This window comes from Stomoxys calcitrans, chromosome 3 (genome assembly GCF_963082655.1).
Source record: "Stomoxys calcitrans chromosome 3, idStoCalc2.1, whole genome shotgun sequence".
Lineage (NCBI taxonomy): Eukaryota > Metazoa > Arthropoda > Insecta > Diptera > Muscidae > Stomoxys > Stomoxys calcitrans.
The window spans coordinates 91074091-91096448 of record NC_081554.1 but is presented as its reverse complement, the minus strand read 5'-3'; the positions used below and the strand labels follow the sequence as shown (position 1 = coordinate 91096448).

Genomic DNA, 22358 nt, shown 5'->3' with positions numbered 1-22358 from the left:
AAACGACTGTTCTGTGATATTAGTAATAAGTTTAGACTTTATATACTTCCCTCAAAGTGCAATTATTTATATTATTATATTTTCTGTGTCGTGGTGTCCAGTTTTTATAGTAATATAAGTAATTCAACGAAGATGTAAAATTAATCGTAAGTCTAAATGAAAAAACTAAGCAATACAAAACATATACTTTATACAAGAACACTTTAAACAGGAACTTCAATAAACTCTGTCCTGATGAAGTTGGAAAAAATAACCAACGAAACGTCGAGAGAAAAAATGAAAACGATTTGTTTTATTTAAAAAATCCTCAACCTGACCAAAAAAGCCCATCAACAAAACAAAAAAACATTAAATATTCACATTGGTCATCAAAAACACAAAAACAAAAGAAAATTTTAAGTTAGGAATTCCGTGCTTCTTACAAAATCCTTAATTGTTTTCAATACCACTCCCCTAAGTTGGTTCATGTTTGGTATTGCGTTCCCACCTAAGTGCCGGTATCTGTTAGATGCGAAAGCCTGGCAATGACAAAGGAAATGCTCCAACATCTTGTCAAGACTGCGAGTTAATGTTTAAAATGTGATTTATTGATATAAAAGTATGTGTTTATTAAAATACAAGAAATAAAGAAATTCAGTAATACACGACACGTCTTCTCTCATTCGCGGCTCAATGACAACTGTCAACCGTCGTTGACAACTCGGCCTCTCCTGACTCCTCGTCGACCCTAGACGGATGGTCCTCTTCATCAGAATTGGCATCAAGATCTGGGCTACTGTAACACCATGGTTTCATGTGGTCATTTGACATGACATTGCAATTTCTTCGCTGGGTTAAACTTAAGTCCGGTAGATCCTTGACGAGGTATCGATCGTTTCCCAATGTTCGTGTGATGATATAAGGCCCCTTATACTTCGGGTCCAACTTGTGTGACTGTCCTGTAGCTTGTGGAACACAATCGATAACCACCAAATCTCCTTCTTTATATTGAGTTGGTTTGACATGACGGGTGTCATATCGTAACTTCCATTTCTCTCTTTGAGCATTAATATTAGCAGCAGCTTGTTCTCGTTTGTCTTGTAGGGTACCTTCAAGATTTGGTTCATCACTCAATGCTTGGATGATTCGGTTGCAACTGACATCTCTTGGATTAAAATTGAAGATAAGTTCATTTGGAGTGAACTTCGACGTAGAATTGGGTTGAGAATTAATACTCCATTGAATTGTTGGGATTTTACTGTCCCATTCTTTGTTTTCATCCGTTAGACACCTCAGAGCATTCAAAAACGTCTGGTTGGCCCTTTCGGCTTGGCCGTTTGCCCTTGGCGTCCTCACCGCTGTTTGGATATGCTGAATGCCATTTACTTCTATAAATCGCTGGAACTCTACTGACGTAAATGCTGTTCCCTTGTCAGATACTATCCGACGTGGCTGACCGAAGATTGACATTACTTCTTGTAATGCTGTGATAACTGGAGTAGTCTTCGTGTTTCTTGTAGGTTTAATTATCGTGTACTTAGTAAAAGAGCATACAATGACCAACACGTACAGAAATCCTCTTTTGCTCTGTGGAAATGGCCCCAAATGGTCGATATTGATACTTCTGAATGGTATTGGTATTATTTCCTCGACATGTAATTCACCTTCGGGTTTTCCCCCTTTAACTTTTCTGTAGCAGCATTCGGGACACGATGAGATATAAGATTTTACATACCTTCTCATTCTTGGGAACCAGAAATCTTTCTGTAGTCGGTTTAAAGTCTTTTCTATGCTGAAATGACCTACATCATCATGACACGCCTTGGTTATTCGCCATCTGACTTTCTCTGGAATAACCATTCGCTTTAAATTTCCTATCTTTCGGAACAGTCTTCCGTTTTCCACAAAGTAATCCGTTCGTATCTGAGCACATTCACCGTCGTCTGCTGCAGAACATCCACTAAGGACTTTGGCAATATTTCTTAGCTTCGCGTCAGACATTTGGAGTTGGTAAAGCCAATCGTTTACGTTCGTGTTAATGACTAATACTTTGTCTGCAACCGTTTCCGTTTCAATCGGTGGTAAAGTTGGACTGCGGCTCATACCATCCACATGCGTCATCTTCGCCCCGGATCGATGTACCATGGTGTAGTCAAACTCTTGTAGCTTAAACCACCACCTTGCAATACGCGGTGGCAATGGAGTCGTCGCTTTCGTAGTTGCCACAGCGTTACAATCCGTTACAATGCGGAAGAGTTTTCCCAATAAATATATTCTGAATCTCTCCACAGTTTCAACAATCGCCAAAACCTCTAGTTCGTGACTGGTATATTGACTTTCTGCTTCCGAACATCTACGGCTATAGTAGAATACAGGCCGGAGTACCGTGCCTTCACCATCTGCCTGGAACAATATACCTGACAATCCAATAGCACTGGCATCCGTATGCACTTCATGTTCCTTTCCGGGATCAAATAGGGTCAGCAAAGGTTGGGACGTAATCTTAGATTTTAGCACTTCAAATGCTTCTTCTTGCTCCGCTTGCCATGAAAATTGTACATCCTTCTTTAAAAGCCTCGTTAACGGCATAGCTATATGGCTGTAATTGTGGACAAACTTTCGGAAAAAGTTGGTGATACCTAAAAACCTTCTGACATCGGATACATTTCCAGGACGTGGAAATTCTTTTATACATTTCGTCTTCTCTTCGCCAGGACTTGTCCCTTCAGAGCTTATTATGTGTCCCAAGAAATTCACGTTTTTCCTCATAAATGAACATTTCGTCGGTCTCAGTGTCAAACCCTCCTCTTGAACGGTTGCCAAAAATTCCGTTAACACTTGGATTCCATCTTCGACCGTTTTGCTCGGTATTATCACCTCGTCCACATAACTTACGATGTTCTTTCGATGGTCTAATCTTCTTATAATTTGCGTAATCATTTCCTGGAATACCATGGGCGCATTCGTTAAGCCAAAAGGCATGACGTTGTATTCATAAAGCCCCTCTGGCGTTATGAATGCAGTGTACTTTTTGCATTCCTCTTTTATGGGTATCTGATAGTAGCCTGAAGTCATATCCAAAGTGGTGAAATACTTGTTTCCCGCCAATAACGACAACTGTTCCTCGACCACTGGCATAGAATACTGCTTTTTGATCGTTACAGCATTTAACGCACGGAAGTCAGTACACATACGACTTTCACCATTAGACTTCTTCACCAATAAAACTGAGGCGGCATATGGGGAGTTACTTTGACGAATAATCCCACAACGTAGCAGCTTGTCTATGATGTCAGATAACGTTTGCCGTTGACTGAATGGAACTTGGTACCTTTTACCAACTACCGGAGTATCCGTGGATACCGATATTTCCATACAGGTATTTTTACATCGTCCTAGGTCTTCTAAGTTTTCTGCAAAACACTCTTTGTGCGACATAAGCAAATTGTTTAGGGTGTCCTTGTGTCCCTCACCGATGTCTTCGCCAATGTCAAATTTGTTTGTTTCTGCAGCTTCGACTTTCAAAATTCCGTACTCAATTGTTAGACGCTTGTCTTGCTTGCATAGCACATCTCTGCCCAACAGAACATCATATGGCATTAGTTCATCAGGAACCACAAAAATAGAAACCTTCGTAAGATCCTCGTCTATCATAATGTCGCATTCAACCATTCCTTTGGCTTCGATTACAGATCCACCAAATCCTTTCATTCTCTTTAACGTTGGTTTACAATTTGCGTTCACCGGGACTGCAGATTCTTTAATCAGGGTGAAGTCACTTCCCGTATCCACGAAACCCAGAAACTTTTCTTTATTTATCGTTACCTCCTTCATCACAGGTGGGCATGACTCTACACTTGGGTCACCGGACATTGCAGCTACATTTGTCCCTTTAGACTTACACTGAGATGCCTCATGTCCGACCTTCGAACAGCTTGTACATTTTAGTCTTCTTTGAGGTTGTGGGCAGTTCGTAGATATGTGCCCAAAATTATTACAATTGAAACATTTTGGCCCTTTGCTTCTAGCACCAGATGTAACATTCACATTTCTTCCCTCGTCGTCACCGCTTTGTTGCACCTTCCTCATGACCACTGTCGTCGTTGGCAACCCTTCGAGTGACCTAAGCAGTTCGTTGCAGGTTTGAAGATTCATGGCCAAAAGCGTTCTTGTTAATTCATTGTCATTCAAGCCATTGATAACATATGACACAATGGATTGATCATCGATGTCTCCTTTTCTTCCAATAGCCAGCATCGAGTAGTAGTATTGAACTAATGACTCACCTGGGGTCCGTCGTCTAGACATCAATTCACGATGAATATCGGCAATACTTACTCGGCATGGAAAATCTTTGAAGAACACTCGCTTAAATTCCTCCCAAGTCGTTACTATAGGAAGAGCGTCTATCCACATTTTGGCAACGCCTTTCATTTTGTGATGTACTGCAAACAATGATGTTTGATCTGACCAAGCATGCATTTGTCTTAGCTTTTCAATTTTGTCAATAAATTGCGTGGATGTGACCGTTTGATTGATGGGGTCAAAATCTGGTAGCATCACAATATAATCCTTCAAACAACCTGATGTATTTGTGGTTGTTGCTTGGTTTCCACTTGGCGGTAAACTACCACAATTCTGCACATGAGTACGGCTTGTCGTACCTTCACTTCTTCCAGAATTCACCGTCAATTGCTGTACACTTTGCGCCAAAGACATCACCACGCTTCGCAATTCTGCCATTTGCCTTTGCATTGAATTTTCATTGGTCTCGGCCTCATCAAACCCTCGGAAATCATTCTGCGATTCATTATCGTCGATTTCTACTTCGTCTGATCCGCATAAAGCCATTAGAGCAGCAATCTTATCAGCCTTATTTCCCGATTGCGGTAAATTCCTTTCCCTTAGAAGTTCGTTCAATTGTGCCACCTTTAATGAATTTAACTTTGCTTTCATTCCTAAAGCTTAGTTTTTCTTCCTTTCGATTCTAGAAAGTACTTTTCTTCGTCTAATCCTCTAGAGTACTCAATCACTTTTTTTTCCAAAACAGCCGTTAATTTTTCCGTCTTGGTCTTGTGTTACTCGCTTTATAGTTCTCGTTAAGAAACTTGCAAAACTCTTCTTGAAGCAGCCGTTGACTTGCTTTTTGTTTTGATCTCGTGTTTCTCCTTTTTTTTCCGCACACACATGCAAACACAAAACTCGTTGCACTCCCTTGTGAGTGACGAAATTCACTTTTGAATTCCTCTCGTGTGTCTGTGTGGCTGTCAATGATACTCGTTCCGTTGAATGTAGTCGTGTATTCTCCCTTATTTCAGCCGTGTATCCTAAACACATAAAACCGTGGCGTTGATTTATTTCAATAAAATAAACTCCAAACTTGGATCTCTTATTCCGATCCCACTTCTGAATTTGTCAAGACTGCGAGTTAATGTTTAAAATGTGATTTATTGATATAAAAGTATGTGTTTATTAAAATACAAGAAATAAAGAAATTCAGTAATACACGACACGTCTTCTCTCATTCGCGGCTCAATGACAACTGTCAACCGTCGTTGACAATCTCATCATCTTCCCCGCATGCCCTACACAAGCTATCACTTGCCACACCGATTTTACATAAGTGAGCTCGTAGTCCTGTGTGTCCCGTTATGATACCAATAGCTATACTGACCTCTTTCAGTAATAGCCTCGTCTTTTCACGATCTGGATCCCCCCATAGGATTTTCACCGTCCTGCCGACCGTTTCGCTGTTACACAATGTTGCATGCGCATTCGTCGCCCACTCCCTTAACTTGGACTGCGTCGACTTAACGAAGTTTATTGACATCAGTCCTCTGGCCTTCACCGCCAAATCGTCTGCCCTTTCATTTCGTCATTATCGTCGCCTCGATTATACCGCGATGGTATGAGCTGCTTCCATCCTCAAAGTTTGTATATCAATGGGTCGGATATCTAGAATAGTCTCCAGCCTATGCAAAGACAACATGTTCTCTGAACGGCGATAGTAAGTGGAAATATGGTTAGCCGCTTAGCTAATCGTATTTATTCGTTACTTAAATTAAGAGCAAGAACTTGAGTTGCTGGACTGCGATCTACTTTCAAAAGGTTCCATAAATGAAGAAACCGAAGAAACAGAAGATGGCAGTTATGAGGATTTAGAAGACTTAATATTGGAAAATGAGTTAACTTTGAATGAAATAAATATGATGTATACTTAATATTACAATATCTGGGTTGCCCAAAAAGTAATTACAAATTTTTTAAAGAAAGTAAATGCATTTTTAATATAGCTTAGAATGAACTTTAATCAAATATACTTGTTTACACTTTTTTTCTAAAGTAAGCTAAAAGTAACAGCTGATAACTGACAGAAGAAAGAATGCAATTACGGAGTCACAAGCTGTGAAAAAATTTGTCAACGCCGACTATATGAAAAATCCGCAATTACTTTTTGGGCAACCCAATATTTATACCCTACACCACTACTGTGGTAACTTAGTTTGTAACACCCAAAAGGAAGAGAAATAGACCCATTGATAAGTATACCGATCGACTCAGAATCACTTTCTGATTCGATTTAGCTATGTCCGTCTGTCCATGTTAATTGGTGTACAAAGTACAGGTCGCAGTTTTCATCCGATCGCCTTCAAATTTGGTACAGGCATGTTTTTCGGCCTAGAGACGAAGCCTATTGAAATTGGAAAACATCGGTTCAGATTTGGATATAGCTCCCATATATATGTTCTTCCGATTTTCAGTAATAATGCAATAAAATGGTCATTTGTTGACCGATTCTCTCGAAATTTGGCAGGAAGGATTTGTTTACGACTGTCGACATTACTGGTTTATATATAGCTCTCATTTGTATATATCGGCTGATTTTCACTCCTAGAGCCACTGCAAGCATATTTATTGACCAATCTTGCCAAAATATTGCACAACCCTTTCCTCCAAGACTATCACAATATACATAGAGTTTGGTCAAAATCGGTTTAGATTTAGATATAGCTCCCATATATATGTTCGTCCGATTTCCAGTAATATTGCAATAAAATTATCTTTTGTTAACCGATTTTTTCGAAATTTTGCAGGAAGGATTTTCTTATGACTCTCAATATTACTGGTGAATTTTATAGATATCGGCCCAGATTTAGATATAGCTGTCATATTTAAGAGCCACTGCAAGCGCATTTATTGACCAATCTTGCCAAAATTTTGCGCAACGCTTTCCTTGACGACTACCACATTATCTGAGAAGTTTGCTCGGAATCGAAACACCAGGGGTCAAATATAACCCAGAAAAGCACACCCTATTTTATTAACAGGGTAGACATTTCAAGCATTTTCTGAAAGCTTATATCCTCTACTCCAAACCGTTAGAAGATTGCAAAACGATCTGTTTTCTAATTTCAAAGTTATAAAGCCTTTACAACTACAAATAAAAGGCTAAAATAATTTTCGCCAGAAAACAGGGGGTTGAGGTTATAGTGCTCTGGAATACAGCCATTACTAATATCATATTGTCTCTGGTAGAAAAGGTTGTACAAGTGAAAGCGTATGCTGATGACGTCACTATAGCTGTTAAAGGAATGTTTCGAAACATTTTTAGTGATATACTTCAGGAAACTCTACGTGCGACAGCAAAGTGTTCTACTGAAAGTGGTCTAGCCGTATATCGGTACAAGACAGAAGTTGTTCTTTTCAGCAATACAAGTTATCTAGATACAAGTTATCTACAGTGGCACCTGTCTCCTTGGGAGGAAAGAATGTTTCACTTGCTGAAAGTGCAAAATAACTGGGTGTTTTGCTGGACAGGAAATTGAGCTTCAAATAAAACATTTTGGAAAGGGCAAGAAAGGCAACTCTTGCCCTATACACCTGCAAGAGAGACATTAGTAAAAGTTGGGGGTTTAGACGGTGTGTCATGCACTGGGTATACACTGCACTTGTTAGACCTATAATGCTATATGGTGTTGTGGTTTGGTGGACGGCGCTTAAAAAGTCCACCTACTGTTGAATACTCAATCGGATCCAAAGGATGGCTTGTTTGTGCATCACAGCCGCATTCAGGACGACAACATCTCTGGTGCACTGAATTAAATGCTACACCTAAAGTTTCTGGACATTGTGGCTAGACAAATTGCTGCTGTGAGGCTTAGGGAGCTTCCTCTTTGGTAATATGGCAGCTATGAACACTGTGTTATCGTTAATACTATGCCCGATGTTCCGCTATTTTGATCAAAAGTACTGTACAACTATTCTTGATAGAATCGATTGGAACTACGATATCCCTGGAAAAGGAAGCTACATAGACTTCAATACGGATGGTTCTAAACTAGACGACCACGTGGGTTTTTTGGATGTATTCTGAAAAAGTAGAACTGGTCCTATGGAGAAGGTTAGCAAAGCGAATTTGACCATGAGCATTCCATTAAGGAACAGGGGCATAGGTTACTCAGATGTAATTTCATAACGACGACTGGCAAAAATATCTTCTGAGACAGCCGTCAAATCCCTGGAGAATTTATTTCTGAATTCAAAAACTGTCCTTGACTGTCGCAGATCTCTCAACGAAATGGCTGAACAGTTTAACATTTACTTGTTCTGAGTGCAGGGGCACAGAGATATTCCAGGGAATTGAAGAGCGGAAGAGCTGGCGAGACTAGGAAATACCTTCCACGGGATCTGGATTCTGTGGCTATGTTTCTAGCGAAGTATAAGCTAGGTCTTCAGGATCAGGGCCGAAGGGCATCGAATGATAAATGGTCACAAAGAGGGGGTTAAGAGCAAAAGTATTTGGCCTGATCCGGACTTGAAGAGGTCTACCGCTTTGCTCCCGTTGGCTAGAAAAGACGTCTCAGTCGTAGTGTCCGTCGTAAACTGTCTGATCGGAAAGAATGCTGATTGATTAAGGGTAGCCAGTAACGAATTTTGCTGATGCTGTGAGGACGTCGTAGAGGAAGAGACTATAGAACATCGGCAGTGTGTGCGTCCACTCTGGTATTCAGAAGGAGTACCATTTCAGGTTCTCATTTCTTTGAGAACTTCCCCGATTTAGCGGATGCAAGCATTCACAAGTTGTTGAGCCTTTTAAAGCGATCTAGATGGTTCAACGGTAGGAAAAAGAAGGCATCTTCCTTTTCCTGTTCCTGTGGTATCACAATGGACGAAAACGTCAAGTGAGTCTGATGGCATACTCCCATTTAAAGGGCAGTAGGCACCTCTGGCGAAGTTTTCGCCACCATAAGAAATGCATTGACATTTCCTAAGAGAAATTTTTTATTTCCGATACCATTCCCAAAAAATTTCGCTTTCAGGTACGCAGTTCAAATGAAGTTTTCTTTACATATCAGGTTGACATAATAGGCATTGGATAATTTTTTCTTGCAATTACGAATGAAAATGAATGTGTAAATAAGCCCACGCAACATGAAATCAAGTTATCTGCTAATAAAAACGATTAGTCGTAGTACATATGTTTTTTGTTAGCAAAAAATGATAGAAATTCGACCAAAATCATAAATCGATGTTTGTCGCCGTCTTGTGTTCTACACAACTATTTTTCAGTGACGACATAAATGTCTTGGCTGCAACAGAAATTTTCGCTAGCGGTGCAACTCATCTTAAATCTTATTTAACCTAATCTAAGTAGCACGGAATTTCTGACTAAGATTATCTTTTTGGAGATTACTTTTTAGTATTTAGAGCTCATAACAGTCCGATAAGTGGCTTAGGTGTATGTCCATAGTGGCATGGGGGGATAAGTATGCGCACACTCTTTTCAACTTAACCCAACTAAGCCTTGGCCAGCTTTAATTTACCAAAGCAATTCGTTTCCCCATTTATAATAACAACACTTGTTATCAATTTTTGTTGTTAATTTATTTTTAAGGAGATAAGAAATATAAATTTACACCAATAAAATTTTATTTTCGGTCGCTGGAAATTGGAGGTCTTACCTCGGTGTAGCTACATAACCGTAGTACCCATTTGGGCTCCAATCTGCTGGGTAGACTCCATTTGAACTATAAGATGGCGTCTGTGTTTCCAAATACTCCGAAATTTGGGCAAGTTGGTGTCTGAGAAAAGAATTTTCGTTTTTCAGATTAGTTATATCTCCGTTGAGTCTGAGGTTGTCTTGTCTCAGCAATGCTATTCCATCGATTAATTGACGAATGTCTGCCTTAAGTACTTCAATGTCCTGCTTCGCTTTTGAGTTATCAGAGGATTGCTTTGCCCCTTCCCGGTTTTTATTTCTCATTTTGTCCACTTCAGATAGTAAGGTGGAAATGTTTTCTTTGAGTTTTGAAATTTCGCCTTTCAATGCTAGGTATGACTTTCTAAGTGGGTTGATTTCATCATTTATCCCTGAAACTCTTTTCAATATAAGAGAGTTAACTTCTTTAAGCTTAGATATGTCATGATATGTGTCAGATATATCATTTGAATTCGTAATGATTTCTAGCCATAGATCTGCATCTTCCTTTCTAAGTTTGTCCATTTCGTCCTGCGTTTTTAAATAGTCGAATGTGAGTTTTCCAAAAGTTTCACTAGTTTCCGCAGCATCTTCTCTTTCATTGAAGATTTTTAGTTTCTTGATTTCGTCTTTGATTGAGGACACTTCCCTTGATACATTTGAGAGTTTATCAATGATATGTTCATAGTATGTATTTAGTTTTACTGCAATTTTCTCATCAAAATTGTTTAAACTGGATTCTGGCTTAGTAACTTCTTTCAAATCTCTTTTTTCAACATTAATATATCGTAAATCATCCGGAAAGACTATTATGTCATCTTGATCTTTTGAATCCGTAGGCCCGTCTTGTCGGATTTCACAAAAGCCAATACCATATCGGGTCATATGATACAAATCGTAGACAACAATTGAGACTTTTGAGGGATTATTGTCGAAGAATAGCAGGCTAGCCGTTATACTCATGCAATAGTCATTGTTGGATTCCAGTGTTCCGAAATAAGCTAGTAGGGTTTTCTTAGAGTTGTGATACTCAATTTTGGTATTATTTTGTAATGCTTCATTTTCGAGTTTTTCACCTATGAGCTCAAGGCCCGGAGGAAGGTTTATTTGCATTATTGTCATACTTTCTTCATTTCTATCCCTTTCGGCTCGTCTTTGGTTGTAGTTAAAGCAAATGTCCACAACCGTTTTAGTATCGCTAAGCTTAAACGCCACAGCGTGGATATAAAAATATGGAGGTATTTTATTCGAAGTCAAAAGATAGATGTCTGGAAGTTGCAGGATTACATTTTCTGGGATATTCGCCTATAAAAATAAGAAAACACAAGTTAAGGCACCATTTTTACTCATGGAGTCATAATTTCAGAAGTAACAAGTAAGAACTTGGCGGCAAATTTTGATATCAGATTCGTATTTTACTCCTAAGTACCCTGAAAAATAAAATCTTGGTTTAATAAGGAAATTTGCCATTCGGGGATTTTCCCGGCGCATTGGAAGGTTGCAAACGTTCAACCGTTCCCCAAGAAGGTGAGGCGAACAACTCTGCGTATTACCGGCCAATTGCGATATGCTCCGCTTTCTCCACGGTTATGGAATGCATGGTTAATCGCCATCTTATGAGGAATTTACAGTCTAAAGCCCTTTTTAGCTAACAGTATGGCTTCCGAAGAAATCGCTCCACGAGCGATCCATGATATTTCTGTCGGAACGCTAGAGTCGCTCAATCCACCAGTTTGGTAAGAGTAAATGTCAGGCACTGTGCACTACTGAAAAAATTTTTTTCTTTTCGTGTCGGCAATGGCGCTTAGAGATTGCGCTATACAATGAAAATAGCAAACACTGTATGCTGAATATTTGTAATAAATTTTGCTGCTATTGTAGCAGTAGTTCTGCTATTGCAGCAGTATAACTACAATACAATTTCGGGGCAGCAGACTAACTGCTGAAAAGTCTGTTGTATGCTGAAAATGACTGCTGCTTAATTATGAAGGGGATGTTAGAAAAAAAAAAAAAAAAATAAATAAATAAAACACATGTTATTGTGTGTCTCAGTGGATGTTTGCAATCACCACTGAATACTTACTTTTCATAACTTTTATACCCTACACCACCACTGTGGTACAGGGTATTATAGATTTGTGCATTTGTTTGCAACCCTAAGAAGGAGAAGAGCTAGACCCATCGATAAGTTTACGGACCGGTTTAGAATCACTTCCTGATTCGATTTAGCTATGTCCGTCTGTCTGTATGTCCATGTATTTTAGTAATCAAGGTACAGGTCGCATTTGTTGTCCGATTTTCACAAAATTTTGCATAAGTGTCTTTTTTGGTCCAAGACGAACAATATTGATTTTGAAACAAATCGGTCCAGTTTTAGATATAGCTCCCATATATATCTTTCATCCGATGTGCCCTTTAAAAGCTGTATGAGCCACACTTTTGGTGCGATCTCTACCAAATTTGGCACGAAGTGCTTTTTGTGACGTCCCAATATGTGTGCAAAATTTCATCTAAATCGGTTCAGATCTTTGTTTAATTAAGAAATGTGTATAATTTTAATAAAGAAATTTGTATATAATAATTGACATATCCCCAGAAATAACCCGTTTTTTTACTTAACTCGATTAATTGCGGAATCCTTTCAACCTTGCTTACTATGCGGGAGTTTTCCCGGCGCATTGGAAGGTCGCGAACGTTCAACCGATCCCGAAGAAGGCGAGGCGAACAACTCTGCGCACTACCAGCCAATTGCGATATGCTCCGCTCTCTCCAAGGTTATGGAAAGCATGGTTAATGACCATATTGTGAGGAATTTACAGTCTAAAGGCCTTCTTAGCGAACAACAGTAAAGCTTCCGAAGAAATCGGTCCACGAGCGGTCTCATGGTATTTTTGTCCGAATGCTGGAGTCGCTCAATCCACTAGTTTGGTGAAAGTAAGTGTCTGGCACGGTGAACTACTATCAAATCTTGTTTCTTTTGGTGTCGTCAATGGCTTCAGAGATTGCATTATACACTCATAGAAAAAAGTTGGCTGAAAATAGTAAACACTGTATGCTGAATATTTGTAGATAATTTTGCTGCAGTAGTTTTTTTTATGCTGCTATTACAGCATAAAAGTTTTGAAAAGTCTGTTGTTTGCTTAAAATGACTGCTGCTTAATTATGAAGGACGATTTGACCATTAAGGCTGTAGAAGGCACAATTTTGGTCCGATCTTTACAAAATTTGGCACAAAGTACTTTCTCAATATGTGTGCAAAATTTCATCATAATCGGATCAGATTTATATATAGTTCCCATATGTATCTTTCATCCAATATGGTCTTTTAAGGCTGCAGCAGGCACAATTTTGATCCGATCTTTACAAAATTTGTCATGGGCTGTTTTATTCAACGTCCTCATATGTGTGCAAAGTTTCATAAACATCGGTCCAGATTTAGACATAGCTCTCATATATATTGTTCATCCGATATGGCCTTTTAAGGATTTAGAAGCCACAATTTTGGTGCGATCTCTACAAAATTTTTCATGAGATGGTTTAGTTGACATCCCAATACGTGTGCAAAATTTCATCAAAATCGATTTAGATAATACTCCCATATATATATTTTATGCGTTTCGACTTTTAAGGCTGTAGAAGCCACAATTTGTGTCCCATCGTAAGAAAATCGTATAAGGTCCTATTCGTTATTTCAAAAGGTATGCAAAATTAAAGTCTACCTTTCGATATAAATGAATTTGGAAATAAGCGCTATCTATTAAAAGTATTACTCGGTGGTGTAGGGTGTTATATAGTCGGCTCCTTCAGTCTTTTGCCTTTCCTTACTGGTTTTTCTTTAAATTTAGATACAACAAGTAAAAAGGCGTTAAGTTCGGCCGGGCCGAACTTTGGATACCCACCACTTCGGGTATATATGTGAACAACCTTTCGTCAAAATCCAGTGAAAAATGCATACCTTATGCCCCATAGCAGCTATATGTCTATATAGACGATTTAGACCAAATGCTTATAAGTACAAGTCATTGTTCAACCGAGAGATCGGTTGAACAGCTATATCCAAATCTGGTTCGATCTGAGCCAAATTGAAGACCAACATCGAATAGCCCAACACACCTCACTGTCCCAAATTTCGGCGACATCGGACAATAAATGCTCTTTTTATGGGCCCAAAACCTTAAATCGAGAGATCGGTCTACATGGCAGCTATATCCAAATCTGAACCGATCAGTGCCAAATTGAAGAAAGATGTCGGAGGGCCTAACGCAACTCACTGTCCCAAATTTCAGCAAAATCGGATAATAAATGCGGCTTTAATGGGCCTAAGACCTTAAATCGGAGGATCGGTCTATATGGCAGCTATATCCAAATTTGGACCGATCTGGGCCAAATTGACGAAGGATGTCGAAGGGCCTAACGCAACTCACTGTCCCAAATTTCAGCAAAATCGGATAATAAATGAAGCTATTATGGGCCTAAGACCCTAAATCGGCGGATCGGTCTATATGGCAGCTATATCCAAATCTGGACCGATCTGGGCCAAAATGACGAAAGATGTCGAAGGGCTCAACACAACTCACTGTCCTAAATTTCAGCAAAATCGGATAATGAATGAGGCTATTATGGGCCTAAGACCTTAAATCGGAGGATCGGTCTATATGGCAGCTATATCCAAATTTGGACCGATCTGGGCCAAATTGACGAAGGATGTCGAAGGGCCTAACGCAACTCACTGTCCCAAATTTCAGCAAAATCGGATAATAAATGAGGCTATTATGGGCCTAAGAGCCTAAATCGAAGGATCGGTCTATATGGGGGCTATATCAAGATATAGTCCGATATAGCCCATCTTCGAACTTAACCTGCTTATGGACAAAAAAAAAAGTCTGTGCAAAATTTCAGCTCAATACCTCTATTTTTAAAGACTGTAGCGTGATTTCAACAGACAGACGGACAGACGGACGGACATGTCTAGATCGTCTTAGATTTTTACGCTGATCAAGAATATATATACTTTATAGGGTCGGAAATGGATATTTCGATGTGTTGCAAACGGAATGACAAAATGAATATACCCCCATCCTTCAGTGGTGGGTATAAAAAGCCCTGCCCGTCATGTCCAGGTAGCCTGGATCAGGTAGCTTCTTTGCAGTAATATTCCCCAAATTAAAATCATCTCTTCTAACAACCATAAAAAGTAGCATACAATTTTTTTTCAGCAGACTTGTGTATTTAGAACAGCAGATTTTGTTAGTTGAAATAGCAGTAAGAAATGTTTGCTAATACAGCAGGCCTATGTCTGCTTTTCCGTTTTCAGCAGACAAAAACTGCTGTTAGCTAACATTTTTGCTGTTTTGAATAACAAATTTGGTTGAGTGTAGGGTTGCTGTAGTTGGGTTCTCATCCAGTGAGCATAAATTGACCGCATGTGTACGCCAGGGCTCTGTCCTATCTCTTTTGAAAATTTTTAAACCCCCACCAAAGGATGGGGGTATATTAATTTTGTCATTCCGTTTGCAACACATCGAAATATCCATTTCCGACCCTATAAAGTAATATATTCTTGATCAGCGTAAAAATCTAAGACGATCTAGTCATGTCCGTCCGTCTCTCTGTTGAAATCACGCGACAGTCTTTAAAAGTAGAGATATTGAGCTGAAACTTTGCACAGAATCTTTTTTTGTCCATAAGCAGGTTAAGTTCGAAGATGGGCTATGTCGGACTATATCTTGATATAGCCCCCATATTGACCGATCCGCCGATTTAGTGTCTTAAATTTGGGACAGTGAGTTGTGTTAGGCCATTCGACTTCCTTCGTTAATTAGCCCCAGATCGGTTCAGATTTGGATATAGCTGCCATATAGACCGATCCTCCGATTTAGGTTCTTAGGCCCACAAAAGCCACATTTATTATCCGATTTTGATGAAATTTGGGACAGTGAATTGCGTTAGGCCCTTCGACATTCTTCGTCAATTTTGTCCACATCGGTTTAGGGTCTTAGGCCCATTAAAGCCACATTTATTATCCGATTTTGCTGAAGTTTGGGACAGTGAGTATGGTTAAGCCCCTTGATATACTTCTGCAATATCGCACAGATCGGTCCAGATTTGGATTTAGCTGCCATATAGACCGATATCTCGGTTTTAGGGTTAGGGGCCATAAAAGACGCATTTATTAACCGATGTCGCTGAAATTTGAGACAGTGAGTTAAGTTAGGCTCTTCGAAGTCCTTATTTAATTTGGCCCAGATCGGCCCACATTTGAATATAGCTGCCATATAGACCGATCTCTCGATTTAAAGTTTTGGGCCCATAAAAGGGGCATTTATTGTCCGATTTCGCCGGAATTTGGGACAGTGCTTTGTGTTAGGCTCTTCGACATTTTTCTGCACCTTGGCCCAAATCGGTCCAGATTTGGATATAGCTGCCATGTCGACCGATATTTCGATTCAAAGTCTTGGCCCCATAAAAGGCGTATTTATAATCTGATTTCACTGAAATTTGCCACAATGACATGTTAGGCTTTTCGACATCCGTGTCGTATATTGTTCGGATCGGTTTATTTTTAGATATAGCTACTATACTTATTAGTATTTGGTGCAAATCGGAACATATTTTGATATAACTGCTATGGGACATAAGGTATGAAATTTTCACCGAATTTTGATGAAAGGTGGTTTACATATATACCCGAGGTGGTGGGTATCCAAAGTTCGGCCCGGCCGAACTTAACGCCTTTTTACTTGTGTTATATACAATTGAACGATGACTTGTACTTATAAGTATTTGATCCAAATCGGAACATATTTCAATATAGCTGCTATGAGGCATAAGGTATACATTTTGCACCGGATTTTGACGAAAGGTGGTTTACATATATACCAGAGGTGGTGGGTATCCAAAGGTCTGCCCGGCCGAACTTAACGCCTTTTTACTTGTTATTCTTGCAAAGGGTAGTATAAATGTTTTTCTTCGATAAGCACTGAAGATTCAGAAGTAGCCAGCATTGAAATTATATGACACACGACTCATAGATGCCGCCTTCAGGCCTTTAGTTGCTGGTTGAAGCCGCTTCTGCAAGGAAAAGAGCCTCACTGTAGGGAGTGATGGTAATGCACATCACCAGATGTGGGGAAATCAACGAGAGGGGTGGGCTGCATATCGAATATACTATGAGTTGCATTCTGGCGATTTATAATAAAGAGAATAAACTGACCATTATTACCAGGAACAGGCAGGAGGTTCTAGATGTTCCCTTTGTAGCGAAAAATATAAGCGGAAGGATATTCGACTGGGAAGTGATGGTTGACCATAGCTTCTCTGAACATCGTTATTTGAGTTTCAGCCTTGGGCGGGATATTGCAGATGTGATCCCTCGGATAAACAGAAAAAAGCGGATTGGAATCAATTTCGGCAAATATTTTACACGACTGTATCTTCTAGACCAGAAAGAGAAGTGGAAACTGAAGAGAAAATAGACATAATAATCAAATGGATCGCGAAGGCCCTGAATAAATCGCTTGTGTCAGTATATCCTGGCGAAGGGTCAAACAGACCGCAGATTTGGTTGGTTTAAGGAAGAGTGGCAAAAAAACGTTTCAACAGGGCGAAAACCATAAGTGCATCACACGATTGGGACGTCCACAAGGCTGAGCTAAGAAAATACAAGGGCGAGCTGGAAAAGTCTAGAAAGATCCTATTTTTTTTGGAAATTTATCACGGTGGGATGCATTAACTTCTCGTTGACACACATTTCCCGGGAAATTCTCCAACGGACAACGTGGAGCCAGAAGGGGTTGTATGCATTGCATTCGTCGGAGGTTATTGGGAAAATTTTATCTAAGTCGAAAATTCTTTGAACGTTAACAAGTTTTGACTCCTTTAAGGTGCAATGCCCTGATGATGAGCCACCGGTTAAATTACAAGTTGTGTCCGGTAAACTGGCTCCTTGGCTTAGGGAAATATACTCTGCTTTTATCAGCGTGTCGTACATACCTTTGGGATGGAGAGACACAAAAATAATTTTCATTCCGAAAGCAGGGAAACCGTACCGAAAGTGGCCTATTCGTAAATCCGTAAGACAGAAGTGTTTTTTTCCAGCAGGAAATACAAATTACCTACTGTGGCACCTGTCTCCTTGGGGGTATAGAATGTTGCAAGTAACGACTTTTGCAAAAGCTGTATGGACGTGGAGGAGGCTATCATAGCGTAGAGGTTAGCATGTTCGCCTATGACGCTGAACGCCTGGGTCCGAATCCAGGCGAGACCATCGGAAAAAATTTTCAGCGGTGGTTTTCCCCTCCAAATGCTGGCAACATTTGTGAGGTACTATGCCATGTAAAACTTCTCTCCAAAGAGGTGTCGCACTGTGGCACGCCGTTCGGACTCGGCTACCAAAATCATTGAGCTTAAAACTTGAATCGGACTGCACTCATTGATATGTGAGAAGTTTGTCTCTATTCCTTAGTGGAATGTTCATGGGCAAAATTTTTTGAAAAATTTTGTTGTTGTATGGACGTCGAGGACTGCCTCACTGGTAGTCAGAAGGAGTTCCACTGTAGGTTCTCATTTCTTTGAGAACTTGTCTAATTTAACAGATGCGAACATTCGCAAACGTCTGAGTCCAATTGGCCGACTGCTACTTAAATTTAGAATTAGATTAGCTTACCCCCATCCCATGCTGATGGGCATGAAAATGTATTTTACGGGTGGGATGGGAACACCTTCCCATATGTCCAGGCACTGGGCTTTACCCAACTCATGTTTAATCTGTCCGAGAAGAAATTGTTCGATTTGGGCTAATATGTTTTTCTATTTAAAGAGACTACTGGGGAAGAGAAGAGGTTGGAAGGGTTGTTGTGTTTTGGTGTTTTCTTCTATTATACCCTCCACCATAAGATGGGGGGTATACTAATTTCGTCATTCTGATTGTAACTACTCGAAATATTCGTCTGAGACCCCATAAAGTATATAAAGGGTGATTTTTTTGAGGTTAGGATTTTCATACATTAGTATTTGACAGATCACGTGGGATTTCAGACATGGTGTCAAAGAGAAAGATGCTCAGTATGCTTTGACATTTCATCATGAATAGACTTACTAACGAGCAACGCTTGCAAATCATTGAATTTTATTACCAAAATCAGTGTTCGGTTCGAAATGTGTTCAAATTTTGACAAATTTTGTTCAGCGATGAGGCTCATTTCTGGTTGAATGGCTACGTAAATAAGCAAAATTGCCGCATTTGGAGTGAAGAGCAACCAGAAGCCGTTCAAGAACTGCCCATGCATCCCGAAAAATGCACTGTTTGGTGTGGTTTGTACGCTGGTGGAATCATTGGACCGTATTTTTTCAAAGATGCTTTTGGACGCAACGTTACGGTGAATGAACACATTTCGAACCGAACACTGATTTTGGTAATAAAATTCAATGATTTGCAAGCGTTGCTCGTTAGTAAGTCTATTCATGATGAAATGTCAAAGCATACTGAGCATCTTTCTCTTTGACACCATGTCTGAAATCCCACGTGATCTGTCAAATACTAATGCATGAAAATCCTAACCTCAAAAAAATCACCCTTTATATTCTTGATCGTCGTGAAATTTTATGTCGATCTAGCTATGTCCGTCCGTTTGTCCGTCCGTCCGTCCGTCTGTCTGTCGAAAGCACGCTAACTTCCGAAGGAGTAAAGCTAGCCGCTTGAAATTTTGCACAAATACTTCTTATTAGTGTAGGTCGGTTGGTATTGTAAATGGGCCATATCGGTCCATGTTTTGATATATCTGCCATATAAACCGATCTTGGGTCTTGACTTCTTGAGCCTCTAGAGTGCGCAATTCTTATCCGATTGGAATGAAATTTTGCACGACGTGTTTTGTTATGATATTCAACAACTGTGCCAAGTATGGTTCAAATCGGTCCATAACCTGATATAGCTGCCATATAAACCGATCTTGGGTCTTGACTTCTTGAGCCTCTAGAGTGCGCAATTCTTATCCGATTGGAATGAAATTTTGCACGTCGTGTTTTGTTATTATATCGAATAACTGTTCCAAGTATGGTTCAAATCGGTCCATAACCTGATATAGCTGCCATATACACCGATCTGGGGTTTTGACTTCTTGAGCCTCTAGAGGTCGCAATTATTATCCGATTTGCCTGAAATTTTGTACGACGGATTCTCTCATGACCATTAACATACGTATTTATTATGGTCTGAATCGGTATATAGCCCGATACAGCTCCCATATAAATCGATCTCTCTATTTTACTTCTTGAGCCCCCAAAGGGCGCAATCCTTATTCGAATTGGCTGACATTTTACACAGGTCTCCAACATATAATTTAAATGTGGTCCAAACCGGACCATATCTTGATATCGCTCTAATAGCAGAGCAAATCTTTTCATATATTCTGTTTTGCCTAAGAAGAGATGCCGGGAAAAGAACTCGACAAATGCGTTCCATGGTGGAGGGTATATAAGATTCGGCCCGGCCGAACTTAGTACGCTTTTACTTGTTTTTCTTTACATCAGTATGGATTTTTGGCGCAAATATGGTAGTAGTACTGTAAGATCCACCCAGGTAGATCTTACAGTACCACGTACTAAAAAATTTTTGGGCAAGCAAAACTTAGGTGAATGTCTCTTACTTACCTTCATATTTGTTCTTAATAAATCAGCCACATTCGAGTCGATTTGCTTAAGACGATCAGAAATGGTAGCAGTCTCGTTGTTAAGCTTGGCACTATCATCTTTAATGTCTTTTAAAATTGATTCTAGAGGAATCAAATCAAATTTGCTGATAACATCTTGAAGCTTCTCGTCAAGAAGCTGTTCCAAAGTGCTAGGGACGTAAGTGGCACGTTTTTTTGGACGGGAAGATACAGGTAGAAATTGGTCTAACTCTAAATTTACGTTCTTTAAACTTCTGCCATCAGGTATATCAGATGGTAAATTGTAAAAAACAATATCATGTCTGGTAAGATTGTAAATGTCGTAGACAATAATTGCCGCTCTCTTTTGAAGCTTCACATTGTGTATGCGATGGGCTATGAAATGGAAGCATTCCCTAATTTCGCTCTCTGGTTTTCGAAAGTAAATGATCAGTGCTGTTTCGTAGCTTTTCGATTCAATCCTTTGAATGAGTTTGTGTTTTGTGAGATTGTTTTTATTATCAGCGTTAACAATAAACCCAGTTGGAAAGTTAACCTCCATTATTATAGTTTTAGTTTCATCATCATCGTCCCTGGCTTCAGGCGGTTTATTGGTAAAACATACTTCCAGATTCATTACATCAATGTTGTCCATTACGACTTTGGATTGAATTTGAAAATGTGAGGAGAGATGTAGCCCCTCGTCCAATTTGTAGTAACGATAGGAGAGCTGCAGCAATACTTGACCAGATCCATTAGCTTGTACATCCAATATTCGACTAGTCCTGGGCAGCTGTATAGAGTAAAAAATTAGAATTGCTATTGGTTGGTCGGTAACTTAGTTTATTTTTATTTGTTTATATATTAAATGATTAAATTAATAAAAAAAAGTAGAGAGAGCTATAAAAACTGTGATATTTTATGTGCATCGAACTTAGTTTAATTACGTAGTTTCTCCTTATATTCATTCTTCCTTTCATTTTAGTGCAATTTGAACTGAGAAACGAAAGTCTAATTGAAACATACACTGATAGAAAAATGACTTACTTTGCCAATACCGCCTGGTATTATTTTATTCGCGCCATGGAAATGATTTGTAATACCATTTGGTATCAATTCAATGCCAGACAAAGGAGGCTATTGAGAATTGACGGTTTCACATTTGTATTCTTGTCATCGCGCCAGAAGTGCTGTTGAGCCTTGTACTTAAAATATTGACGCCATTATAAAATATTTGTTAAACAAATAAACAATATGTTTTAATACAATTTGAGTGCGCAAAAACCAAATACTCGAAATCGGCGAAAATTGAAATAGTACAAATTCTAAGGACATTCAACATCAAAAACATGATAGTCACTTGTGTGGAAAACGATGCTGTGTTGGTGTATTCATGTAAAACCCACTTCTGGGAATCAATGGATATGGAATCAATTGCAGAATGCAAAGAATTGAAGTTGGTCGCGGTTTAACATTACTTTTTGTAATTATTAACATAATTAATCGATATAAAATTAGAATAAAATTATTTTCAATGTTTTTTTTTGTTTCATTAGGGGGTGGAACAATCAATATAGGTTTAGTACTAAAACCAATTACGGTTTGGTATTAAAACCAATACCAAACGGTACTAATCATTTTGTGTTTCATCCGGTATTGTTTTTATACCATACAGTGTTGATTTACTCTCAATACTGTATGATACTGAAGTGAGCACGTTTGGTATCAACTTTTCTCTGGGCGTACTATTT

The 22358-nt window shown here is 39.3% G+C and overlaps 1 protein-coding gene across 1 annotated transcript in view; it reads right to left on the bottom strand.

Annotated features, from left to right (window-relative positions):
- Positions 1-9845: 9845 nt before the first annotated feature.
- LOC106087774 (thioester-containing protein 1 allele R1) overlaps positions 9846-22358 on the bottom strand; it is a 52797-nt gene continuing 40284 nt past the window's right edge. The window contains exons 11-12 of the mRNA XM_013252938.2: positions 20609-21400; positions 9846-11263 (exon numbers count right to left, since the gene is read on the bottom strand). Coding sequence (XP_013108392.2) covers positions 9938-11263; positions 20609-21400 — 2118 coding nt within the window. The 3' untranslated portion in view covers positions 9846-9937. The remainder of the gene's footprint in view (positions 11264-20608; positions 21401-22358) is intronic.